At 35.4% G+C, this 21,446-nt stretch overlaps 1 protein-coding gene across 1 annotated transcript in view; it reads left to right on the forward strand.

The window, feature by feature from the left end:
- Nucleotides 1–21,446, forward strand: part of VPS13B (vacuolar protein sorting 13 homolog B) — a 430,139-nt gene that overhangs the window by 82,290 nt on the left and 326,403 nt on the right. Inside the window, 1 exon segment of the mRNA XM_030963535.1 lies at nt 13,074–13,258. Coding sequence (XP_030819395.1) covers nt 13,074–13,258 — 185 coding nt within the window.

Raw genomic sequence — 21,446 nt, forward strand, 5'->3', positions numbered from 1 at the left:
AGTATAGCATATTGTGAACACTAATGTGTAGGGTCATATAAAGCTTAAACAGAAGTACTTCTCATTGATTTTGCATATCTTGTTTTATAAAAGTTCAAGGGGGTCATGCTTGTGTATGAGGATGAAGATGCTTGAAGAACTTGTGTAGAACATTTCTAATCTACAGCGATATGAACATTTTAAGTTTCAACAAGAACATTTTGGGGCACTTTTCAACTGCACTATTCTGGAAGGAGCTGTTGTTGGTTACCAAGAAAAGCACTTGGAACAGGAGGGGTTTTGCATTCTGAGGGGTTTTGCATTCTGAGTACATGACTTGCAGCTTGATTAGTGTAACAACAAATTAGCTTCAGTTGCAACCCTCAAGTTTAATTTTTTTTTAAATAAAGTCCAGATCAAATGTTACTATTTCTCAGCAGATGTGGCAGGCAGCATTCAGCAAATCTGTTGAAAGTGCAGTTATAATCAATGTAAATTGGAAGCAGTTGTATTGTTCAGTATTGTCCATGAGGAGGAAATTCAGCAGAGTTGACACTAAAGGGTAGTCACCGGGAGTGTTTCCAGTGTAGTTATTTAGACTAATTAATTGTCAGATCTCTTCAGTGAAAGTAAATTAAGCTTGTTAACTAATATCTGTCCAGGGAAAGTGATTGCACATGGTGAATAGTTAATCCTGGTTTTTGTAAGTGTTGCCATCAGGATTTGCTGGCATTTGTACTAGAAACAAGCAAATGGTATTTCAAAATGTGAAGGATTCTCAGGGTTGAAGCTGCATTTTGATTAGAGACTGGTGAAAGGTATCAAAACCACAGTCTTAAAGCTGACATGCTGTTGTATAGCATAGATCCTAAGGAAAAACTGAATGTATGTTTCCCTGATATATATTTATTTTGCACTGGACATATTTAGAAATTTTGTTTCTCTCAGTGGTAACACTATCTGTATAAAAGGACCTGTTAGGATTTTCAGTGACATTCTCTGCTATGAGGCTTTACCCATGTAGTATCTGACTAGAAAGATGGACTAGTGGCAGCTCTTCACAAGAAGTTTGTCCTTTGTTTCTCCAGAATTTTATCTGTAGTTTGGTGCCTTTTTTTCTGCCTGTGAGTGAATCTGTGAATTATGAAGAGAAATAGTCTCTGCACTGGCATCTCTTCTGCTAAATAACTAGAAACCCATCTGCAGCCCTGAAGCTTGGTGTTTTCTTGTGTCTCAGTTCATATACACATATCTACTTGTAGCTTTCCTTTCCACTCCCAAAGGACATATATTGAGGCTTCAGACTGAGGACAGCTTCTGACATGCTTGTTCCCTTCAGCATTGTTGGAGAAAGTGCCAGCCTGAGGCCCTGGCCTGAGGCTGGTGCAGAGCAAGTGGACAGGTCAGCAGTACACACAGCGCAGACCATTACTGGAGCCAGCACTCAGCCTCCATAGCTGGCAAACAGGCAAGCTTGAAACTTGGACCCTGAAACTGAGCATGCTTGTCATTCTGCCAGCCAGCCCAAATCAAAGGCTGGTTGTTACACAGAATTCTGAAGAAATGTACTTTAGTGTTGCAGTTGCTCTCTTACCTTTCACCTTTTTCTTTGCATCTTCTTTTTGAGGTAATGCCATGGGAGTTGATAGAATTTAAAGCACTGTTTTAAGAATTTTTTGTAGTCATTAAATAAAAGAACGTGAAAAAAAAGCCTTTCATTCATTAGTACTTAGAGTAATTCTACAGGGAACTATATTGGATTATTCACCTTGTGTACCAAATAATCACCTTCACCAAATACTTCTTGCATAAGCTATATGCCTATATATGGAATTGCTGGTTTTGTTTATCTTTTTATGTTTACCATCATTAAGCTCATGGGACATAGTCATGTTGCTGGCCAAGCTGTAGCATATCTCTTTTTGGCTCTACAGATGTTCACTCTCAAGTGGTAGGCATCACTTCCACCTGAAGTGAGGTACCAGAAACCAGAGGTAAATTATGCACCTTTTCTTACAAGCAGATTAATGTGACACTCAGTTGAAGCTGATACCTGTGATAAATGGTGACTGCACACAGTTTATTATTTATCTTGACTCAAATAACCCAAATATAAAGGCTCAGGTGTATGTTCAGCTGTCCATAATACCTTAGCATTTTACTGCATCTGTGTTCATCTGTAGGTGGAAGAAACATACTGTCCTGTGTCCAGTATCATTTGTTTGCTGTATTCTCCTCATGCTTGTTCCCTCTATGACCTAGAGGTGTTTTTTCTTTTTCATAGGAATAGTCCTTCTATTAGACCAGGATCTCTTTGGTTGTGAGCTGAGTGCTTGTTTCCTTACACACAAACAATACGCATTCTCAGCATTTTTCCTCAATCACTTCTATCCAGTTGTTTATAGGTTTGTATTTTTAGTGCTCTTTCTTTAGCAATGCCTTTTAAAGGAAGTTAAAGTCACCTGTCAGGTGTACATACTGAGGAACAGCATTGAATGAATACTGAGGTACGGTGTTGAATCCATGTAGACATTTGGATCTCCATTTGGCCCTGTATATTTGGTAAAAATGTTCTGGTTTTAATCTTCTAAAGGACACCAGTTTATGAATTAGATTTTTTAGCATGGTGTGTTTTGGATGGGAATGTTAGAGGGCCATTTGAACAAACAACAAAAAAGAGAACAGATAAAGGCAGGCTCAAGTGGAATATGAAGCTCTTAAATAGAAAAATATAAGAATAAAACCTGTTTATCAGATTTGGAAATCATTATACCCGCTGTAGATACTTCTGACACCAATATAAGAAATGGAAAGGATTGTTAGTTCAGACACCAGTACAAAAATTGTGAATTCATTTTTCAGTTGATCAGATTTTTTTCTCATTATAATGTGTGTGGTTTTTATATAATTCTTTTCTTTGCTGATGTTTAACTAGTTTTTTCTTTGAGTTTAATGAGTGATTCCAAAGTGAACAGTTGAATAGAAGGAAATATTTGGTAAACACAATTAGAATATTTATTGGATAATAAAGAAATACCCATGGAGAATGAGATAATTAAGAACCTGACTTTCTTATTTTAAATGAGGCAATGGAAATGGGACTTATATAATGCCACTGACTTAGTCTTTTGCTCTGAAGGTACCTGTATATCTTTGATTTTGCATACATGTTGGATTTGACTGTGCTTATATATAATACAAGAACATACCTTTTTGATGTTTTTTACTGACAATATGGTAATTATGTCTGTGTGTGTGATAATTTTGATGATTTGAAGACTCACTAGGGCTTGTGGAGTTTTTGATTAATTAAATAGAAGTTACGAGACATAGTGAATAGATCAAAACCGAACACAGGAAAACTATATCCCTAGAATCTGCTTCAAAGCTTGTATTATTTTTGAGGAATGAATGGTATAAAGTAATGGCAGAGTCAATACTTAAAGATGGTAAATTTAGATTTAACAATAATTGTAGTCTTTGAAGTATAAAGTATTATGCGTTTACTGAGATTTAATGTTTTGCTTTAAATAGCTTTTGATAGCCTTTAAAATTCTTTTGAGGTTGATACTTAATGAGGCCACAAAATAATAATTTTCAGGTCTTTGTAGTCTTTCTGCAGTTATGCAGTGTGTTCATGTGAACCATTAGCACACCTTGTCCATTCATGTCCTTGCTGTTGAAGACACCCTTGATCCATCCTTTGCTATATTAAAGGCTTTTCTGGTAGTCAGAAAAATGAAAGTTCCTTGTTTTCCCTGTGCTTCCCTGTTTCTAGAAACTTCTTTTTAATATTGTAAATTTTCTCTTAAAGGATAGTGGAATTAGCTTTTGAGGTACTGTAAGGGACAGAGTTAAGCCCTTTTATTTAGCAGCAAGGTTGGATTTAAAGGATCACTCTTCCAACCCCAACCATTGTGATTCACCTTTTTGGATTTGACAGAATTCAGATACAGAAGTACAGCTTTGTTTTTTGTTTTTTGGGTTTTTTTAGTTTTGTGTATTTTGTTTGTGATATCTCTATTTAGGGCAACAGTTTTGTTCAAATACTTGTTTTGTTTTGCTAATGTGGACATGCAGCTTCTTATTGCTCTGACTAGCTATAAAAAATTGTTAGAATTTCAAGTAACCTTTTTTATCTCAGTGCAAATGTGTCCTTTTTTTTCTATCAAAATATTTTATCTATTTATGAAAGAAAATAAAGAACATGTGGAAGTTTTTAGTAGAAGAAATTCACATAAGCCCCCTAATCGTAACCCACTTACCTTTTTGGACAATTTTTTTTTTTTTACTGAGATCAGTTGTTACTGTTTACTTGAAGTTGGAGTTGTGTTCAGCTCTTAAATCTTTAGCAAGGAATTTGAAACTCTGTTAGTTCCAAAAAAGACCTTTGAACTGGGTTTGTCAGTGCAGTTCTCCTCACTGAGCCACCAGCATGTTTGAGCCCTTCTGGCTCCCTGTTTTACCTGCTAATGGCAACCAAATGGTTCTGTGTGGCAGATTTAGAGGATTGATTTAATGGCTGTTTCTGCTGCTTCTGGGATTGTGTGAAGGGGGAAAGAGGAGAGGGAAAGGGAGAGGATGGGGTTACTTCCCTAGACAGTAAAGCAGGCTGCACTGTGGGAAGCCAGTTCCCCAAACCCTGAACCACCCTGGTGGCTCCTGAGATTGGATACACTGTAGTATCCAAAGCAATGGTACTGGGTTTATAAAATCTATAAAAAAGAGTAATGCTTGCTTTGTTTTAGTAAACACAGATCTTTGTGGTTTGGAAGTTTATGGCCACTGGCAACTTTTACCTGATCACCTCTGGTGGTTTTGCTCATCTGCAGCTATTTAGTTACAGTACTGGCAAGTGTCAGCTGATTCCTTTTTGTCCCCCACCCACAACTAACATTAACCTACAAGATAAATGATAATGATGGCTGGCATTTAGTTTGGCATTGCTGCTTTTTCTCATAGGATCTTTTTCTCAGGAAAAGATACAAGACACAATTATAATGTAGGTGTAAAAGTTCTCTGCTTTTTACATGATTGATTCCCTTTGCACTACCTTAATTAAGCCAGTGCTTCCCTATTGAATGTCCCTGCTTCTTCCAGATTTGCTTCTGGCTTTTTTTTGTTTGTAATATATTTTGATTTTTGGCTGCTCTGATGAATACTGATTTTTCTCATGGTCTTTATATTTGGATTTTGTGGAACATAATGCAGCTGTCAAATCCCTTCCCTTATTCCCACTAACACTCACCATCAACAACAGGACGATTCCTAGATCCAAGTAAAAAAGTTAGACCTTCTTGCAGAAGTAAAGAAAGACTGAATGTTTAAAGTGTAAGTAGCTAAAAAAGGTCCTGAATTCACCCTGCGGGCATTCCATGATGAAAGTTTATTTTTTCCCCTTTTTTTTTTTCAGATCTCTACCCTATACCTTGTAGAGTTCTGAAGATGCAGTACTTTAAAGATATAACTTTATGCTTTATATATATGGTTTACACACATCAAAACATAAAATACACAAAGAAGACTGAAGTCTGCTTGTTATCTCCTCAGAGCAGGGAACTTGTAATTTTATTCTTTAATGTATTAAAAAATATATATTATGTCACTTTGATTATTTCTGGAGACAATTACTAACTAGTGCCTAGAAAAGTAGTTTTTGCAAAGAAAGAAATAGCAATTAGTGACTGATGTCCACTTGCAGTTTGATGGCAGTTCAAATCCCTAGCATCTGTCCCATTGATGAGCCAGTAGGCTGAATTTGATCTGAACATCCTAAATATTTCTCTAATGCAGCTACAGGTTTAAGATGTTCAACAGCCACTTGAGTTTATCTTGTGTCCAAAAATAAGACTGAAAACCCCCAATCCTTTGTTGGTATCAACAGATTTTTAGTTCAGATCTATTGCATTTTGAGGCACATAGTCAATGACCAAGCTAGAAGTAATCATAGACTGCTTTCTTGTCTGCTTTCTGAAACATTTAATCCACAGGTAGAAAGACTCATCAGAAGCTGTGTAAGGCTCAAATCATGTTGGAGGAAATTAGAACTTTCCTACCTTCACATTCAGGTGTTTGTTTTTTCTTGCACACTTTCTTCTCGTGCTGTCTCATAGCACAGGTCACTGTTTCTCACTTATTGCTGCATTACAAACCAGTATTATTATTTGCATGTAGCAATCATAATTTTTAATCTAATGATCATAACTTTAATGACCAGATGATACAAAATGATTGGTTATTTTAAAAACAACCCAAGTTTAGAGCTTCTAACATGTCCAGAATTGTGCATTCTTTGCTTAAAAGGGATTTTTTTCAAGATTTTTTTCCTTTTAGAAATTTTTTGATTTCATAGTTTTTGTTCTTGTAATATGCATTCATTTTTGCTGTGCTGTATAAAGCTGAATTTTATTGTTCCATTAAAACACACACTGTGTTGAGAATTGAGAATGGATAGCCTCTGTTCATTTTCTAAGCCATATTTAAGTTTGTACTCTGCCTGTATTGTTTTGTTTTCACAATTGTTTCAAGGAAATCTGTGGGAGTTTTTTTGAAGTTTGCATGTGACTGAACACTTTAAAAAATGTTTTCATCACTCACAACTTATATTTCAGAATTTATGTTAAAAATCTATGCAGAAGTCCATTTTGAAATTATAGCATATTTCTCTTCTAATCCCATATCTAAAATTTTCAGAAATATCAAATTAATGTTTTGATTTACTGAAAAAAAAAATTGGTGAACATTGAAGTTCATTGGTCTCTCCCTTGTAATAAATTGTGTGATTAACAGTGTTTCCTACAGCAGCCAAGGCAGCTGCAGCTCCTGAAAATTCCTCTATGTCAGAGATGATGTCAGATACCAGGCAGCCTTTAGTGAAGACTGTAGAAGAGCACAAGTTGCAGACATCAGTCTTGGAGGTGTTTTTGGAATGAAGTGTTCTAAAGCAAGTTTAATTGTTTGGGGTTTTTTTGGTAGTAACTAACTTGGTTCTCTAGCAAGTTGCTCTCTGAAGACTGAAAATTGTGTTAGTATATGTGGACATGAGATATGGTTGTGTTTTTTTGTGAATAGTGACTTCATTTTGGCATTTCAACCAGTAATACTTCCATTTCCCTTCCTACATGTACCTGTAGAGGTTTGATATTTGTCATTAAGGAGCTAGAATTGTTTCCTTTACAATAATAATAATAGTTTCTTAAATGTTAAGAAAAAGGATCAAAATTTTTGTTTTTGAAAATTAGATATCAAACATCAGATTAAGTGTAAATACAGATTTGTTGTAGGTATGTAGATGAAGCATTTGCTCATGTGTTATAAAAACAGTGTGCACTTTCTGGTTGCCCAAGAGGAAAGGTGTGCAAATGCTGACTGAAATTATTTGGGCATTTAAATTACATTCAGGTTCTTGTAAGGCACAATTGCTAGGTTCTAGTAGCAGGTTACCAGTTTTGTTATTTTGGAAAAAATGAACTAATCGTGTTTTACTGTACAGGATATGAGTAATAACAAAAATCAAATTTTTTCAAACATTTTGCAGGTTCCAGCTTTGCAGTTGGGGACTTTGTATAAACCTCTGGACCCAGCTGTTCACCACTATATTCTTTCAATCACTCTGAGGTGTTGATTTTACAAGAATGAGTTGCTGTTTCTAAAGTCTACAAACTGAAAATATTTCATAACGGGCCTGTGAACTTACATGGATTGGTTATATTCATGTCTATGCATGCTGTATAATAAGGACCAATTCATGTTTTTGTTCAAAAACAGCAAAGAAAACTATTTTCTTTAATGGTACTCCAGATTTATTAAAATATTTCAGGAAGTCTGTATTACAGTTTGTCAGCAAACTGGCTACAACCAAAGAGTATTTAAAAATCATTTAATTAGGACAGATTCATTTTCACTCCATGCCACTACACAGCAAGACTTGCTTGTTCATATTTCTTTAAATTTATTCTGGAACTTGTCCAAGTTCAGCTTTAATGAGTAGCCTATCCTGCTAGTTAGGATTTATTTTCCCCTAGAGAAGAGTGTTTGAATTGGTAGTTTTTTAACCTGTTCAGTTAAATGAACATATGTTCAGAACTGCATCTTAACTCTTGAGTGTAAAGACTTGAGAAATAATTATTCCTATTGTTGTTGCAGTTCCAAAATGCAGTTTAAGTAGTGTTTTTAGACCCAAACTATGTGCCACAACTTTTTTAATAAGGTGAAGAGTTTTGATATGAAGTTGCTTAATGCAAATTTAATGATACAGTATAGAATCACAGATCTGATTTGGTTTACTGAAAAAAATTATTTGTACTTGTATTTTCACTTATTACTTGGGTGAGAATAAGAGAATATATCTCTTGGGTCATAAAACTTGATTAAATATAGCTCAATACCTTATTAGTGATGTATTTTCCGTATTAACAGGTGCAGGATGGTGGCAAACTTACATTTTAAGATCTTTAAAATGCATTATTTGTGTTTCAAAACTATTATAATAAATCCTGAATTATAATTGTACTTTCATCACTAGCCGGGTCTAGTTAAAATGTCCTTTAAGGAACATTTGCTGCACACATGGTAAAATGCTTCCCCCTGCCTTGATTTTTTTTTCTATAAAAAAGGATTTATTTTCAACTTCCCATTCCTCCAAATGTATCTGAAAAGGACCAGAAGACTTTATTCCTATGGGATTGTTAAAGTACAGTAAGTGTAGAATTTGCATATTGTTAAAAAAGATTCATATGCTGTTACTACTCCTAAGGGACAATTTTATGTGAAACTTTTAAGTTTTGAATGTAGCATAGGTCAGTACAGTAGCTGTAATATATATTAGTTGAATAGTCAGACTTCTAAAGAAAAATCTTTTGCGTTGCTATATTGTGTGCTGTGCTTGTCCCAGCTCTTCAGATTCCCTCTGAAATACATTGATTTGTTAATAAAAATATGTTTAGATGACTTATTGTCAAGTCATGTTCATTCTGAAGTTTGCTGAAAAATGTTTTCTACCTTCTTGCTTCCTTCCCAATTTTACATTAGGAAATGCATATTTTGAAATATTTAAACACTTTGTTCTGAAATACTTAGTTGTAATCCTGCAAAATAGTATTCAGAAATAAGGGGGAAAATAGAGAAAATGTTGTTTAAAAGGATAACAAAAGGAAAAAATACCAGAAAAGAAAAATGTAACAGTGCACTTCCATACAGAGATAAATAATAAAGGATTACAGCACATGACTTAAAAAAAAAGGAATACCAGGAAACAATCTGATGTCACTATGCATTACATTTCTTTCTAGGTAATGCAAGCTAAAGCTTTCCTAAAATGCATAGCTAGTTTTCCAACTCCAGCTCTGTGTAAAAGAAATGGATTATGCTGTCTATGTAATATTAAATTTCAAAATAAATTAATTATTTTGTATACCATTTTGTTTCACAGGAATGGATTTTCTTTTTCATTTTTTTGCCTTTTATACTCCTTTAGTCATGCACACCTGTTTTGCTTGAATTGATAAATTACTGAGCTTGGATTTGAACTCTAGGAAATTTCAGGAAAAAAAGTTCAAATTCTAACTTGGGATGAACATCAGAAAAGATTTCAGAATTGAGGTCTCCACCTGTGCTTTTCATGGTACCCAGAGCTTTTCTTTGGGTGGCTACAGGCATATGTGTGTACATTTGCACAGAGCATTTCTTGTGTATCTGAGGAGCTGGAATGGGACACGTGTTTTATGTAATTGTATCCACAAGGCAGTGATCATGTGTCCTCTTGTGCATTTGTGTGGTAGTAATGATCAGAATATCTTCCAGGCTCTTTATTCCTTTTGGGTGTCTGAGTCCAAGTGTTTTTCTTTACTGGTGGTTTTTCTGTCTTGTTTTGTTTTTTTAAACCAGGCAGCATCTCTCTTTATGTGCTTGACTTAATACTGGTATTATTTTCAGTTTTTGTTTCATCTTTCCTTAAAGTAGTTCTAATTTTCAGAATAGGTGGTTTTCTAATGTTTAGAAAAATGTTTTTTTTAAATGGATTTTTTTGCACCAGCTAAATTCAAATGTGTTTGGATACGTTATTTTCTATGATTTGTACTTTTTATGAGAACAGCATTTTCAGGAAAGGTTTTCAGTGTGTTTAAACTTAAAACTGAAACAGGAAGAGCTTCAGGAGTTTTGTACAGATATTTTTTACCCTTTTGGTGACCTGCTGTGCTTCAGTTGATAGAAGTGAGCCTGGAATGGGGTCTGATTGTATACTTGGCTGTCAGCAGATGAGGCAGGTGGGAGATGCAGAGTGCCCCACATAACTTCTTTGTTTTAGCTAGCTGTTTGGTGTTTGTGACTCCTATTAGAACAAACAAACAAAACAAAAAAACCCAAACAAACAAAACAAAACAAAAAAACCCAAAAAAAACCCCAAAAAACCAAACAAGGCTTAATATAAGATGTGTTCTTTAAAGACCTGTAATGAGTTTTGATTTTTCTAGCACCAAAGGCTGTACCTATAGGTAGATTCAGACTTCAAAGATGGATAGGTTTATTCAAACAGGAGACCGCTCTTTTTGTGGAGGTGTTGTGGAGCATGGTCTGTGTTCATATGAAAGAAATTTCTACTACCAAACACAAGGCTGAGTTCTTCCATATAAACATGAAATGTTTTTCCTTCGTTCGTGGTTTTTTCTGCAAATGGCATTTGAAGCTGGCAGCATAATTGTGTCATTAGCTTCAAATGAGTTGCAAATCAGAGGCAGTCTTGTTTCTGGTTTCCTCCCCCTTCTCAGCATTTTTGAGACAGGTAATCCTGATTCCAAGCTTTATGAGGTTGGAAAACCTCATTCTAAACAATACTGATTGCTATTGCAGAAGGTTACAACATCTGTTTTTGTTTGTTCTTTGTCCTTCATCTGTATTTACATCAATTTCTGAAAATCTTTCATGAGTATCTTCTTTCATAAGAATCAGTTTTTATTTTCATATTAAAATAGTGAGGAGCGATGGCTATTGTGGATAGGCTTTATGTGACACTTTGATCTGTGGTGCGGACATCCACAGCTGAGAAGTGTTGTAATGTCCCTTTATAAGCAGTGGGCAGAAACAGTGACCTGCAGAGACATTAAATTTGTAATACTCACATCTTGAAGGAATGGATATCTGTCTGCTGTGTCTACAAGTGCTGTTATATTTTGATTTACCTAAAAGGTTCTAGACCACCGTGTTAGGTGTGGATATTTGTTTTTACTGTAGGTATCTAACACTGAGCCTAATTCCTCTTGGTCCAGAGAAGATGGTTTTCACTTACCAGCTCTTTGCTGGTATTGACAAGGAATTAAAGGAAGGAGCTCTGTTTAGGACTTGAGGCGAATGCTTGTATGGCCAAGTCTAAATTGAAATAGATGACATTATATTTAGCTGTACCACCGTGTAAACACAGTGGTTGAGAGATGTCTTCAGGTGTTCAGAATGCTTATTTCTAAACCATGCTTCATAAGTTGCATCTGCAACTTATGGGCCAGAAGTGTTAGCAGCAGAATATTTTATTTCTCTTCTTCATCTTGAGATAGTGATCCTGGTCTGAGAAGTGATGTCGTATTTTTCTCTTCACAGTTGTCTTGGTGAAGGCCCACTCTCACAATCAGATGCAGAATATTCAAGAAGTCTACTCCTTATTACCAGAATTTTGTGTCATTTCATGCTGCTGAAGGTTTTAGAATTTGAGCATCATAAATTGCCTGCTTCTTAATTCATGGAGCCTCCTGCAGAGTCTCTACTGCCAGTACCATCTCACATATGTTAGGTCTCGCAGCTGCTAGCATTTTCTTTTGGGCCTATATAGGTGATGTGGTGTATTATGGCTGCTTCTGAGAGTTCCTTGGAAGGTTTTGATTTTGCTGATCTGAAGAGTCATTGAATGTCTGCACATCTTTACATTTTCAGTCCCTGAGCATTTCAGTAAGCATGTTTTTCTTCAGGGCCAGTGGATTTTGTGTGCAGTTTCAGCAACTTTGCCTCATTTGAGGCTCTGATTCCCAGTGGAACATTTACCTACTATTGATTTTAAGGGGCTTTAAACATGTCCCTAAAATTTTCTAATGGAGGAGATGCTCCAGAATGAGAATGAGCTAGTACATGGATCAGTATTTAAATTTCATGGAATCATAGAATGGTTAAGATTTGGTGCAACCTTAAAGATCATCTAGTTCCAGCCCTCGTGCCATGTAGGACATTAGAGAAAATAATGCTAAATAGGAGAAAAAGTACATTTCAGTGGTGGAGTGGGAGGTGATTAGGGCAAGAATGATAATGTTAAAAACATGATACAGGAAAAGGCTCCAAACTGAGAGGGCTAAAGAACCTTTATAGTTTTTGTTGAATGTAGCAAATCAATCTGTTGCTTGATTTCTGGTAATAGTGTGTAAATTAGGAAGAAGTAAATTACTGACTTAGCTATAGTTTTTGTAAAGCATTCTTGTTGATGGTGGATTATATTGTCACAAAGGAATTTATTTCCCAAACAAAAGTCCTTTACTTTGCCCTGTTGAATGCCTGTCTCCTCCTGTTGCTCCTCCCCAGTTAAAAGATAAGACATTGAAAAAAATTGTATAATCACTTAATGAGCTCTGTTAGCAAAATACAGAATGTGGGCTTGTTTGTATTTTGATGTAGGAATATTGCCTGTATGTTTTTTGGGTCACTAGCCATATGTCATTTAGTGATGCACTGTAAGCTTTGTAAATAAAAAGATCTGGAACATTCAGCTTTTGAACAGGTGTTTTTAGTATCTGCATAATTTTGAGTAGCTCTTCTTTTGATGGGAGCACATGGAATTGCTTTCATTTAATATTTTCAACTCAAGGGATAATTAGATAAAAAGTTAAGTTTTTTTCTCTCACATTCTGGAGAGAGATATAAAGTTAAATCATGTAATGATTCCTATTTAGGTTTCATTTCAGAATAAGTAGAATCAGCTCTGATCTAAGAAATCTAATAAGCACACAGTTCCAACATTACAAACTAACTGCTTGTACTCTAATATTCTGTGACTAAGTTTTAAAATGGTTATTTTTATGTGCCAGAGTAATGATTTTCCATTTTTCTTTTATTTTAAACAGGACCAAGCGAGCTCATGTCCCACTAACAGAATGCATTTTTGAGCTCCCTAATTTGACAGTTCAAGCAACTAGAGCTCAAACCCTTCTGCTTCAAACTATTTATCAGAGCTGGTGTCATCCTGTTGGAAATGTCAGTTCAGTGGTGGTAAACGAAGCTTTACTGAATGAGGTTTTCCAAACTTCAGGTAAATATGTGATGCTTTTGGTTGTTTATTGTGGTACAGAGCACTGCTAGTGAGTGTCCATACAGCTATATCCTTTAAATCCAGTTTTTTACTTATAGCAGCTAACAGGCAGAAATTTTTTTGTGTATATGGGTATTTATAGCTTATATTTAAAATCCAGGATGTAAGCTAAGCCCATCAGCTTCACTCCTTGGCACCAATTTCTGGATGCATTTAATTTTCCCATACAGGATAATTTTTCCATGCTTCCCTCATCTGAAATATCCACTTTTGCTACCTTATACGGTACAATGTTGTTACTTCAGGATCATTCAGAGGTGAAACTGGATTATTAAGGGCTTTATTAATCAATGGCATACATTGAATTCTTTAGAAGGGCTGCAGATGTTTCTCATTATTTCATAAATAAATGTTACTTAACTGTTGTGAAATTGCTGAAGATATGCAAGTGTTGGTGATGATTACATGCATAATGAAAGTTGTTATCTGTCATAGTTTTACAAAACACCCATAGATTTTGGGAATAAATAAAGGATTTTGACCAGTGTACAGAGGAAGCCAGAGTTTTCAAGTAATCCAGAAAATGTGGAGTTTTTAAAAAATTTTTATGCAGGCTAGAATAATTTAGAGCTGTTATTGTTTATTTGCTGCAAATAAACCCATAACAAGAATAACAATTATTTTGGAATATACAGGATTGCCAATCGTGGAGAATGTATTAAGAGAATGATTTAGGTGCAGAAAATCATTATTTGAAGCAGAGTGGTGGATTAGACCACTGGAATTCTCTCAGCTCTGTATGTCTTGATCTTTTCCGTTTTTCTTTTTCACTCCTCCTGTTTGTTGAAGTTAAATCTGTGTTAATCTATTGTTGCAAAAGAACTGTTGTATTTTTGTGCAACCCTTGGAATAAGTGTTTAAAGTGATTGGGTTTTTCTTTCATGAAAGTCACTTTTATCTTTATTCCTTCAATCTGTGTGGGTCACCTAAGAATGGGATTGTGACGTCCTGATACTCGTAAAGGTAGTAGGTTTACAATCTATACCACAGAACAATCTGAAAATACAGTTGTTTGATCACTTCAGATGGTCTTAGGGTTTGCACAGTTTCAAACTAACCTGTTCTATTATTTAACATGTTTCAGTCCATCAATGCAATGAACTGTGAAACAACTCTGCTAACAGTATCTGTACAGAATAGAAATCTGGAGCACACATTTTAAGTACTTCAAATAAAGAAAATGAACAATATAATGCAGTTATTTTGATCTTCTCTTGTTCATGGCTTAACGCTTCACCTGGTAAATTTTACACTTCTGTAGTTGTGTTTGGCATTAACTAGACTGAAGGCAGCTTTGTGTTCAAGGCTATGAAATGATTGCTGTCAATCCTTTTGTCTGAATTTTTGGCTTGGTTGATTCTGTAATCCTCCTACGTTCATTTGAATACTGTTGTATTCAATTTAATATCATGCCTTGTTGAAAGTCATCCTTGTAATTAGGATCAGCTTCCACTTTAACAGTAACATGTATGTGTATAAGCCTCTAAAAATACTTGATTGTATTTTCACAGGGAAGTTGAAATTTCAAATTTTCTTTTGTAATTTTTCTTCTTTTTTTTTTTAAATGAAGTAGCTATGAGGATAATGCAGTCAGTAAGGAACTTACCAGTAAACAAGGCACATCTGTTAAACACTACATTCAGCTTAGTTTCTCCAACATAAAACAAAAGCTGCTGTATGTTTTACTGGGGAATTCTTGTGTTGAGTTCCTGCCTGCTGCTGCATGTCCCAGTGCTCTTTTAGGCTGGCACAGAGTGGCCTTACAGGGCTCATGTGTTGGGCCTGACGAGGTATTTGGGCTCCCCCTCCTGCCATTGTGTCTTTGAGAATCTTTGTGGGTGAACAGATGAGCTTTTCTTGTGTAACCTAAACTCTCAAGGAAAAGATTGCCTTTTTCCCATGGTATTGCGTTTTCCATCTGAGCACAACTTGGTTTTGGCTATGCACAGAAGTAATAGTTTAAGAAAATAGGTTTCCATCTCCATGTTGTTGTGGATTAATATTTCTTTGATTAATTTTCTACTAGTAATGCAAGTATAAATGCTTGTTTTTAAATTGCTCTTTACTGTCCTTCCTTTCTTTTTCTGACTCTATTTATACTAAATTATAGTGTTCTTGCAGGAAAAAGCAACAATATACTCAAAGATTCCCTTACCTTCACTTTATTCTATTTTTCAGGCAATCCTTTTCTTGAAATTAATTGATTACATTCTGCTGTTTCAAAGAATCATAAACTATGTGTTTCGTGAATGCAACAGCCCAAATTTTCTTCTGTGTTTACATTTTCAAAATTCTAAAAGCCATCTTTCTAACTAATTAGAAATATAGCAGGACAAACAGCGATGTCTCTATCCAGATTTTTTCCCTGTTAAAAGTGAATAAAAAAGCCCTCCCTATACATGACATTATTCTGAAATTAAAGAAAGGCTTATGTATTTCGTCTTGTATTTGTAATGGTCTGCTGTTATCCCGAGATTTCCAGCAAATCTGACTGCTATAGTCAGTTCACAGGATTTTATACGTTCTTGATACTCAGTGTAACATCATGCTTGTTTTGTGATTTGTGAATGAAATGTGTCCTCCTATGGAAATGGTCTAGGCATTAGCTACACACCCAGATCTGTTCTAGCGTCTGTTTCACTGATATACCGTGACTTGAAAGTTTTCTTCTCTAGGTAGCTCCTCATACATAGCTAGTCTCAAATGTGTTTGCCATTTGTTTACATAGCCTACAACTTTCTCAGCTGCTTATGTCTGTATTGCTGCTTTTTGTGTGTGATTGAAGGGTATTATTGGACAGAAACAGTTGTTGCTGAGCTCTTTGTCTTTGTTGGGGCTTTGTGCCAGATGCTGTTGAGAGTGTTTGGCTTCCTTAATACAACAGTTCAGTATTACTGAACTCAGAAGTGGTACCCCAACCCTTTGTAACCTCTCAGCCAAGATCTTTTTCAGCAGTCATTGTGCTATGGCTTTTAGTTATATGCTTTTTCCAACACAGCCATCTCTTCCAGTTTTGTCGCTGAAACTTATAATATGGGCTTTAAATATGGGCTAAGATATTCTATAGGAGAGGGACAGATAATATAGGGGAAAATAGAAATAAGAAATGTAAAGGAAGAAAAACAGGAGAAACAGGATCACCTAATAAAAAGGGAAGAGAGCAGCAGAGGAATACAAAACAAGAAGCAGGTAGAAAGAGTTAAAGTAGAAAAGCAGTAGAAGTTAAGAAAACCAAAAATTAATAGGAAGACAAGTACAGATGCATGAGTTGCAAGAGAGGGGGGAACCTTTGGGAGGAATACATGACTATTGGCCCTTTCACCTGCTGTGGAGAGGCTCACAAGGTACAAAGGCCCCTTTGGGAATCTGTTTGTTAGGTAATGGCTGAAAGACCTATGGATCTGGTTTAAAAAGGGAGCGCTGCACTGTGTGTTTCCACAAACATCTGAACAGAGTTTATTGCCAGTATCTGGAGTTCTGTCCTAAATTTTCACCTGGAGCAGAAATTTTATCCTGCTCCAAAACTTCTTTCAAAGGCTATTGAGGCTGAAGTAGGTCTAGGGATTCAAAGCAACCTCTCTGAGGTCTGGGTTCTACAAATTCTTTTTTGTAATAGATTAATGGAATACCAGAAAGGGAAGATTGCTTGAAGATTAGCACTCTTGTCCCCCATCTACTTTTCTCCCCTTGTTCTTCAGAAACCTTTTCCTACTAGGAGAAAGACACTTTACCCAAATGTTCCCTAGTTTGATATTAGATTGTTGTCTTCATTAGATCACCTGAGAGTTTATTTTTTAATTAACTTGCCCAAAGGCAAGCTGTCTGAAAAAAAATAATTAAAAATCTGAAGTCTCAAAAGCAAGTGGTGTGTGTTTGGTATCTGACAGAATTTAAAAATGAAGTGCCTGTTCTACTTAAAATTTATATTTGTCATACATATTAGGAAGGTCTCTTATTGTAAAACTTGCAGTAAAAGATGTGTGATTGACTGTGATTGACTGAGCATAGCACTTGTGGAGGACAGATAAAATGAGTATGTCAGGCAAGATGTATGATTTTTGCTCTAGACATTTTTATAAGCATGTTTAATATTGTGTCTGTCTTAGCTTGAGATGATTTAATTCTGCTAAGAGCAATTTTTAATTATAAATTAATTATAAATTATATGGAATTTAATGAAACTTCTGAAAGCCTTCAACTCCCTTCATTGCATTTACACCTTTTGTAATCCATGAATTTAAATGTCTAGTTGGGAAAAGTTCTTTTTAGGATTTTTAGAAGTCAAGATAGATTAAAAAAGAGAGATAATATAAACAGTTAAACTTACTACTTGAACGAGTAGGTATTATCATTTAAGTACAAGATTGATACATACTGCCTGAAACAGTTATGCAAGAACAAAAAGTGTAGAAAACTTAAGATAGATGGGAATACTAGTGACAAAATGCAGCATAACAAACAGAAACTAAAACAGCTGCAAACAGCTTTTTGCTCTTTTTCATGGGTCAAGAAAAAGCATTACTAACTTTTTAATGCATTACATTTAAAATAAAAAAAGCACAAAAGCAGTCTTCAATCCACATGAAACTCTTTGGAAATATATGTTTTGGTTTAACTTTATAATCCTTTTGGTATACAAGCACAACAGCATGTTACATGTCAGTTAAATAGTGTGAGATCTTATGCTTGTTGAACATCCTGATTCTGCATTTCAGTCACTATAAATGTGGAAACAAATATGAATTTGAAGTAGTGTTTTCTACCTTATTGCATGTATAGATTTAATATTATTGAAATTATTAATATACAATTTAAAAAATAAAAGTGTGCAAAATAGCAAAACATTAGGAAAACAGCATTAGTTAAGATCTTTCAAAGGTTGAGCATGATTAATCCTATAGAGTAATTGTACTCTATATTTTTTCCATTATTTGTTAGTAAGTACCTGAAACACTCTGTTTCTAACCATTTCAGCTTGCCAAGAAAATACGTACACAGTCACACATGGCTTTAGTTTACTCTGGAAAACTGGAACTTGCTACCACTTTTTCCTTGTCCTGTTCAGGTAGTTCATTATTTTGTTGACAGTTCGGTTCCATTAATCTGGTATTTTTGGGAAAATTGCTTGCAGACCTTACATTTCTCTACTGAAGGTGATCAAATAGGCATTGAATCCCTCATGTAAATGATGTCTTAAAGTTAAAATAAAATCTATTTTCCAGAAAGTAACTGTAAAACTATTTTATGCAAGATTTCATGTGGGATACCTTAATGGTTGAATAATAAATTTTACCTCATAAAAATGAAATTCAATAATACAGTAGCTTTCTCAGCGCAGCAGCATCTGGTTGAATCTCATGAGAGCCAATATTTTCCAACTCATTAGGATCATGTCGTTCTGTATGTCGTCAACATTGACTTAGCCAAGCTACCTTTACTTACATAACCGCCAAACTATTAAATAGGTCTCTTGTGGAGTGAAGTCAAATATTCCTCTTATTTTGCTTTTGCCTTGGAAGAAGAAAAGAAAATGTACATGCTGTAACATTTAAACATCTGGTCTAAACCACATCAGGGTAACAGTGAGGAAAGTAACAGGATTCAGTATTCTTCCCAGGTGTACATATAAAAAAGGGTTGTGGAGCTGCTGCATAGTTCTTTTAACCACTTAGGAAAAAGACTAAAATAAGTGACTTGCCTTTCTAATACCCCTGTTTTTAAAACTACTTTTTTCCTCTTGCCTGCTCCCTTGCCACCGGTCTCCAAAACACAAAAGCCAGCCAAAGACCAACATTTCAGAGTTTAGAGATAATACAGGTTGTTCAACTCTAACTTCCTTGAAACATACTGGCTTTTAATCTCTGTTCCATATAACATGGACAAATTTTCATTCATTTGGAGGGGCATGAATTGAAATTTCTGTCTAAAATAGAAGTGTAAGAGTGTATTCTCCTAGTTACTTGGGAGTGGCAGGACACAGCTATATGAAACTTGCACAGTATAAACAGTTTACTGTCTTGTGTGGATGATTACCCACATGTGTCCTCATCCTTCATGTAGGCCCAGAATGCAGTATGTAAATAGTATTGTTTTTATATGTTGTTGCATTTCCGTGAAACTCTGGTAGATTATCAACTCTATTTTCAGATGGAAAAACAGCATGGATAAGCAACCTAAGAACTTGAGATTTCTTCTTTAGCTTAATTTTTTAAGCTTAATATAGTTGTGTATAAGATGTTATTTCCTCTTGTAGTAAACATTTTCAGTGATATTCTTAAGTCATGAACTGACTTGTACTGAAAGGAGGTAGGTGGAACATTTTATCACTCCAGTACGTAATCAGTGAGATTTATCTTCCTGAGTAGTATCTGAAGAAATCCTCTGCCAGAAGCAACGGCTCTGTTGTGACCTGAAATGAGGCATTGAAACCAGTAACTATGATTGCCCTTTTTTTTTCCTGGTCTAATTAATATATACTAGTAAGCTTTGAAATTGAAACATACAGTATTCTGATGAAAGAATGGTGGTAGGCATACTTAAGGCATTCATGTGAGCTCAAATTGAATATCTAATGTTGTGCTAAAGAATTTAATGTACTTCAAAATCCACAAGAGACTTTTTAAATGTCTTTTGTGTTGAAAATGAATATATACATACTGTCAACAGAACAGTGAAGGAGAAAAAAAATAAATAAAGTGGGCTGTGAAAGGAATACATGCATACATGAAATCCATAGCTGTGCATAAATGTGTACAAATTTCTTAAGCTGAATTGTTTCAGAGTTGCAGGAGAGCTCAGTTTGGTGTCTATGTTGAAATTAACAGCAAACTCGAGTATGTTGGTGTGCTACCAAAAAACCAAGACGCCTAAGCTTAGAGCTATAAATATTGCCCTTACTCCAGAGTCAGTAGTTTATTTGCACAAATAGCTATGTGACTGAGAGCACCTGTTTTGTTTGTTCAGCTGCTAGTTTGGTGTTATTGCTTGTTCTTGTGCTTGGATAGCAGAGAGGTAGGCTGCCTTTTTGCCTTGTTCTAGCTGCCAGGTATTGCATCAGGTGAAAAACTACAGGGAGATTGAGATGTTGGCTTCTAAAAACAATAGAGCATGTTGATCCTAAATTACTGAAATTCAGTGTTACAGCAGGAAGGCTAGGAAGAACGTAAATCTTGAATCTGCTGAATAATAGAAACTGGGAATTTTCTGAGAAGCATTCAGAGCACATATAAAAGAAAGCTTCAGAGATAACAGAAGGAAAGAGTTGGTTTTTTTTTTTCCCTATGTGCAAAGGCCCAGAGAACCTGTCAAGTATAGAGTGAACCTGGAAACCATCAGTGGTTGCTGATATAAAAATAAACCATGAATGAGGCGGCCATAGTGTTTTCTTGACATCTGTGTTTTTTAAGAAAAAGGTTTGTGCAGAGGTGTTGCAGTAGAAGTATTGATGCCAGTCGCTGCCATTTCCTGAACACTGCTCTTCAGAAGAGCAGAAGAAAGCTATTTCTTTGTAGCTGGCAAAAAATAATAGGGTTGTCAGAAAATTCAAGTTGGAAGGGTCTACAGGAAGTCTCTGCCATTCAGTCTTCTGTTAAAATCAGAGTCAATTATGGGATCAGACCAAGTTCTTTAGGGCTATACCCAGTCAGACCTTGAAAATCTCCAAGGGTAAGAATCTCCTGCCTTTCTGTGCAGCCTTTGCCACTGCTTGACTGTTCTCATAGTGAGAAAGCTTTTCCACCATTCTAGGCAGACCCTTTCATATTTCAGTGTATGACAACTGTCTTTCATCCTACTACTGTTCACCTCTGTTTAGAACCTTCATCACAACTTTCTCACACATACAGGAAGACTGCTAATATGTCAAGTGTGTTGCTGCTGTTTTTGACCTTATTAAACGTTAAAACAAAACTACAACTTAGAAATCTTGACTAGTCTTAACACTCTCTGATGGAGACTCTGAAATCTTTTTCCTGTTCAAATTCTCATGCCAACTAGATTTAACCTGAGTGTCAGTGTATCAGTACATACAAAATAAATCATGCTACTTTCTGATTAGTAAATATACTGATGTATGACATGAATTAATTCCAGCTTAGAATATCACTCTCTGCTGGTTTGACATTTGTGG

Source organism: Camarhynchus parvulus, chromosome 2 (assembly GCF_901933205.1).
Source record: "Camarhynchus parvulus chromosome 2, STF_HiC, whole genome shotgun sequence".
In the NCBI taxonomy this organism is placed as follows: Eukaryota; Metazoa; Chordata; class Aves; order Passeriformes; family Thraupidae; genus Camarhynchus; species Camarhynchus parvulus.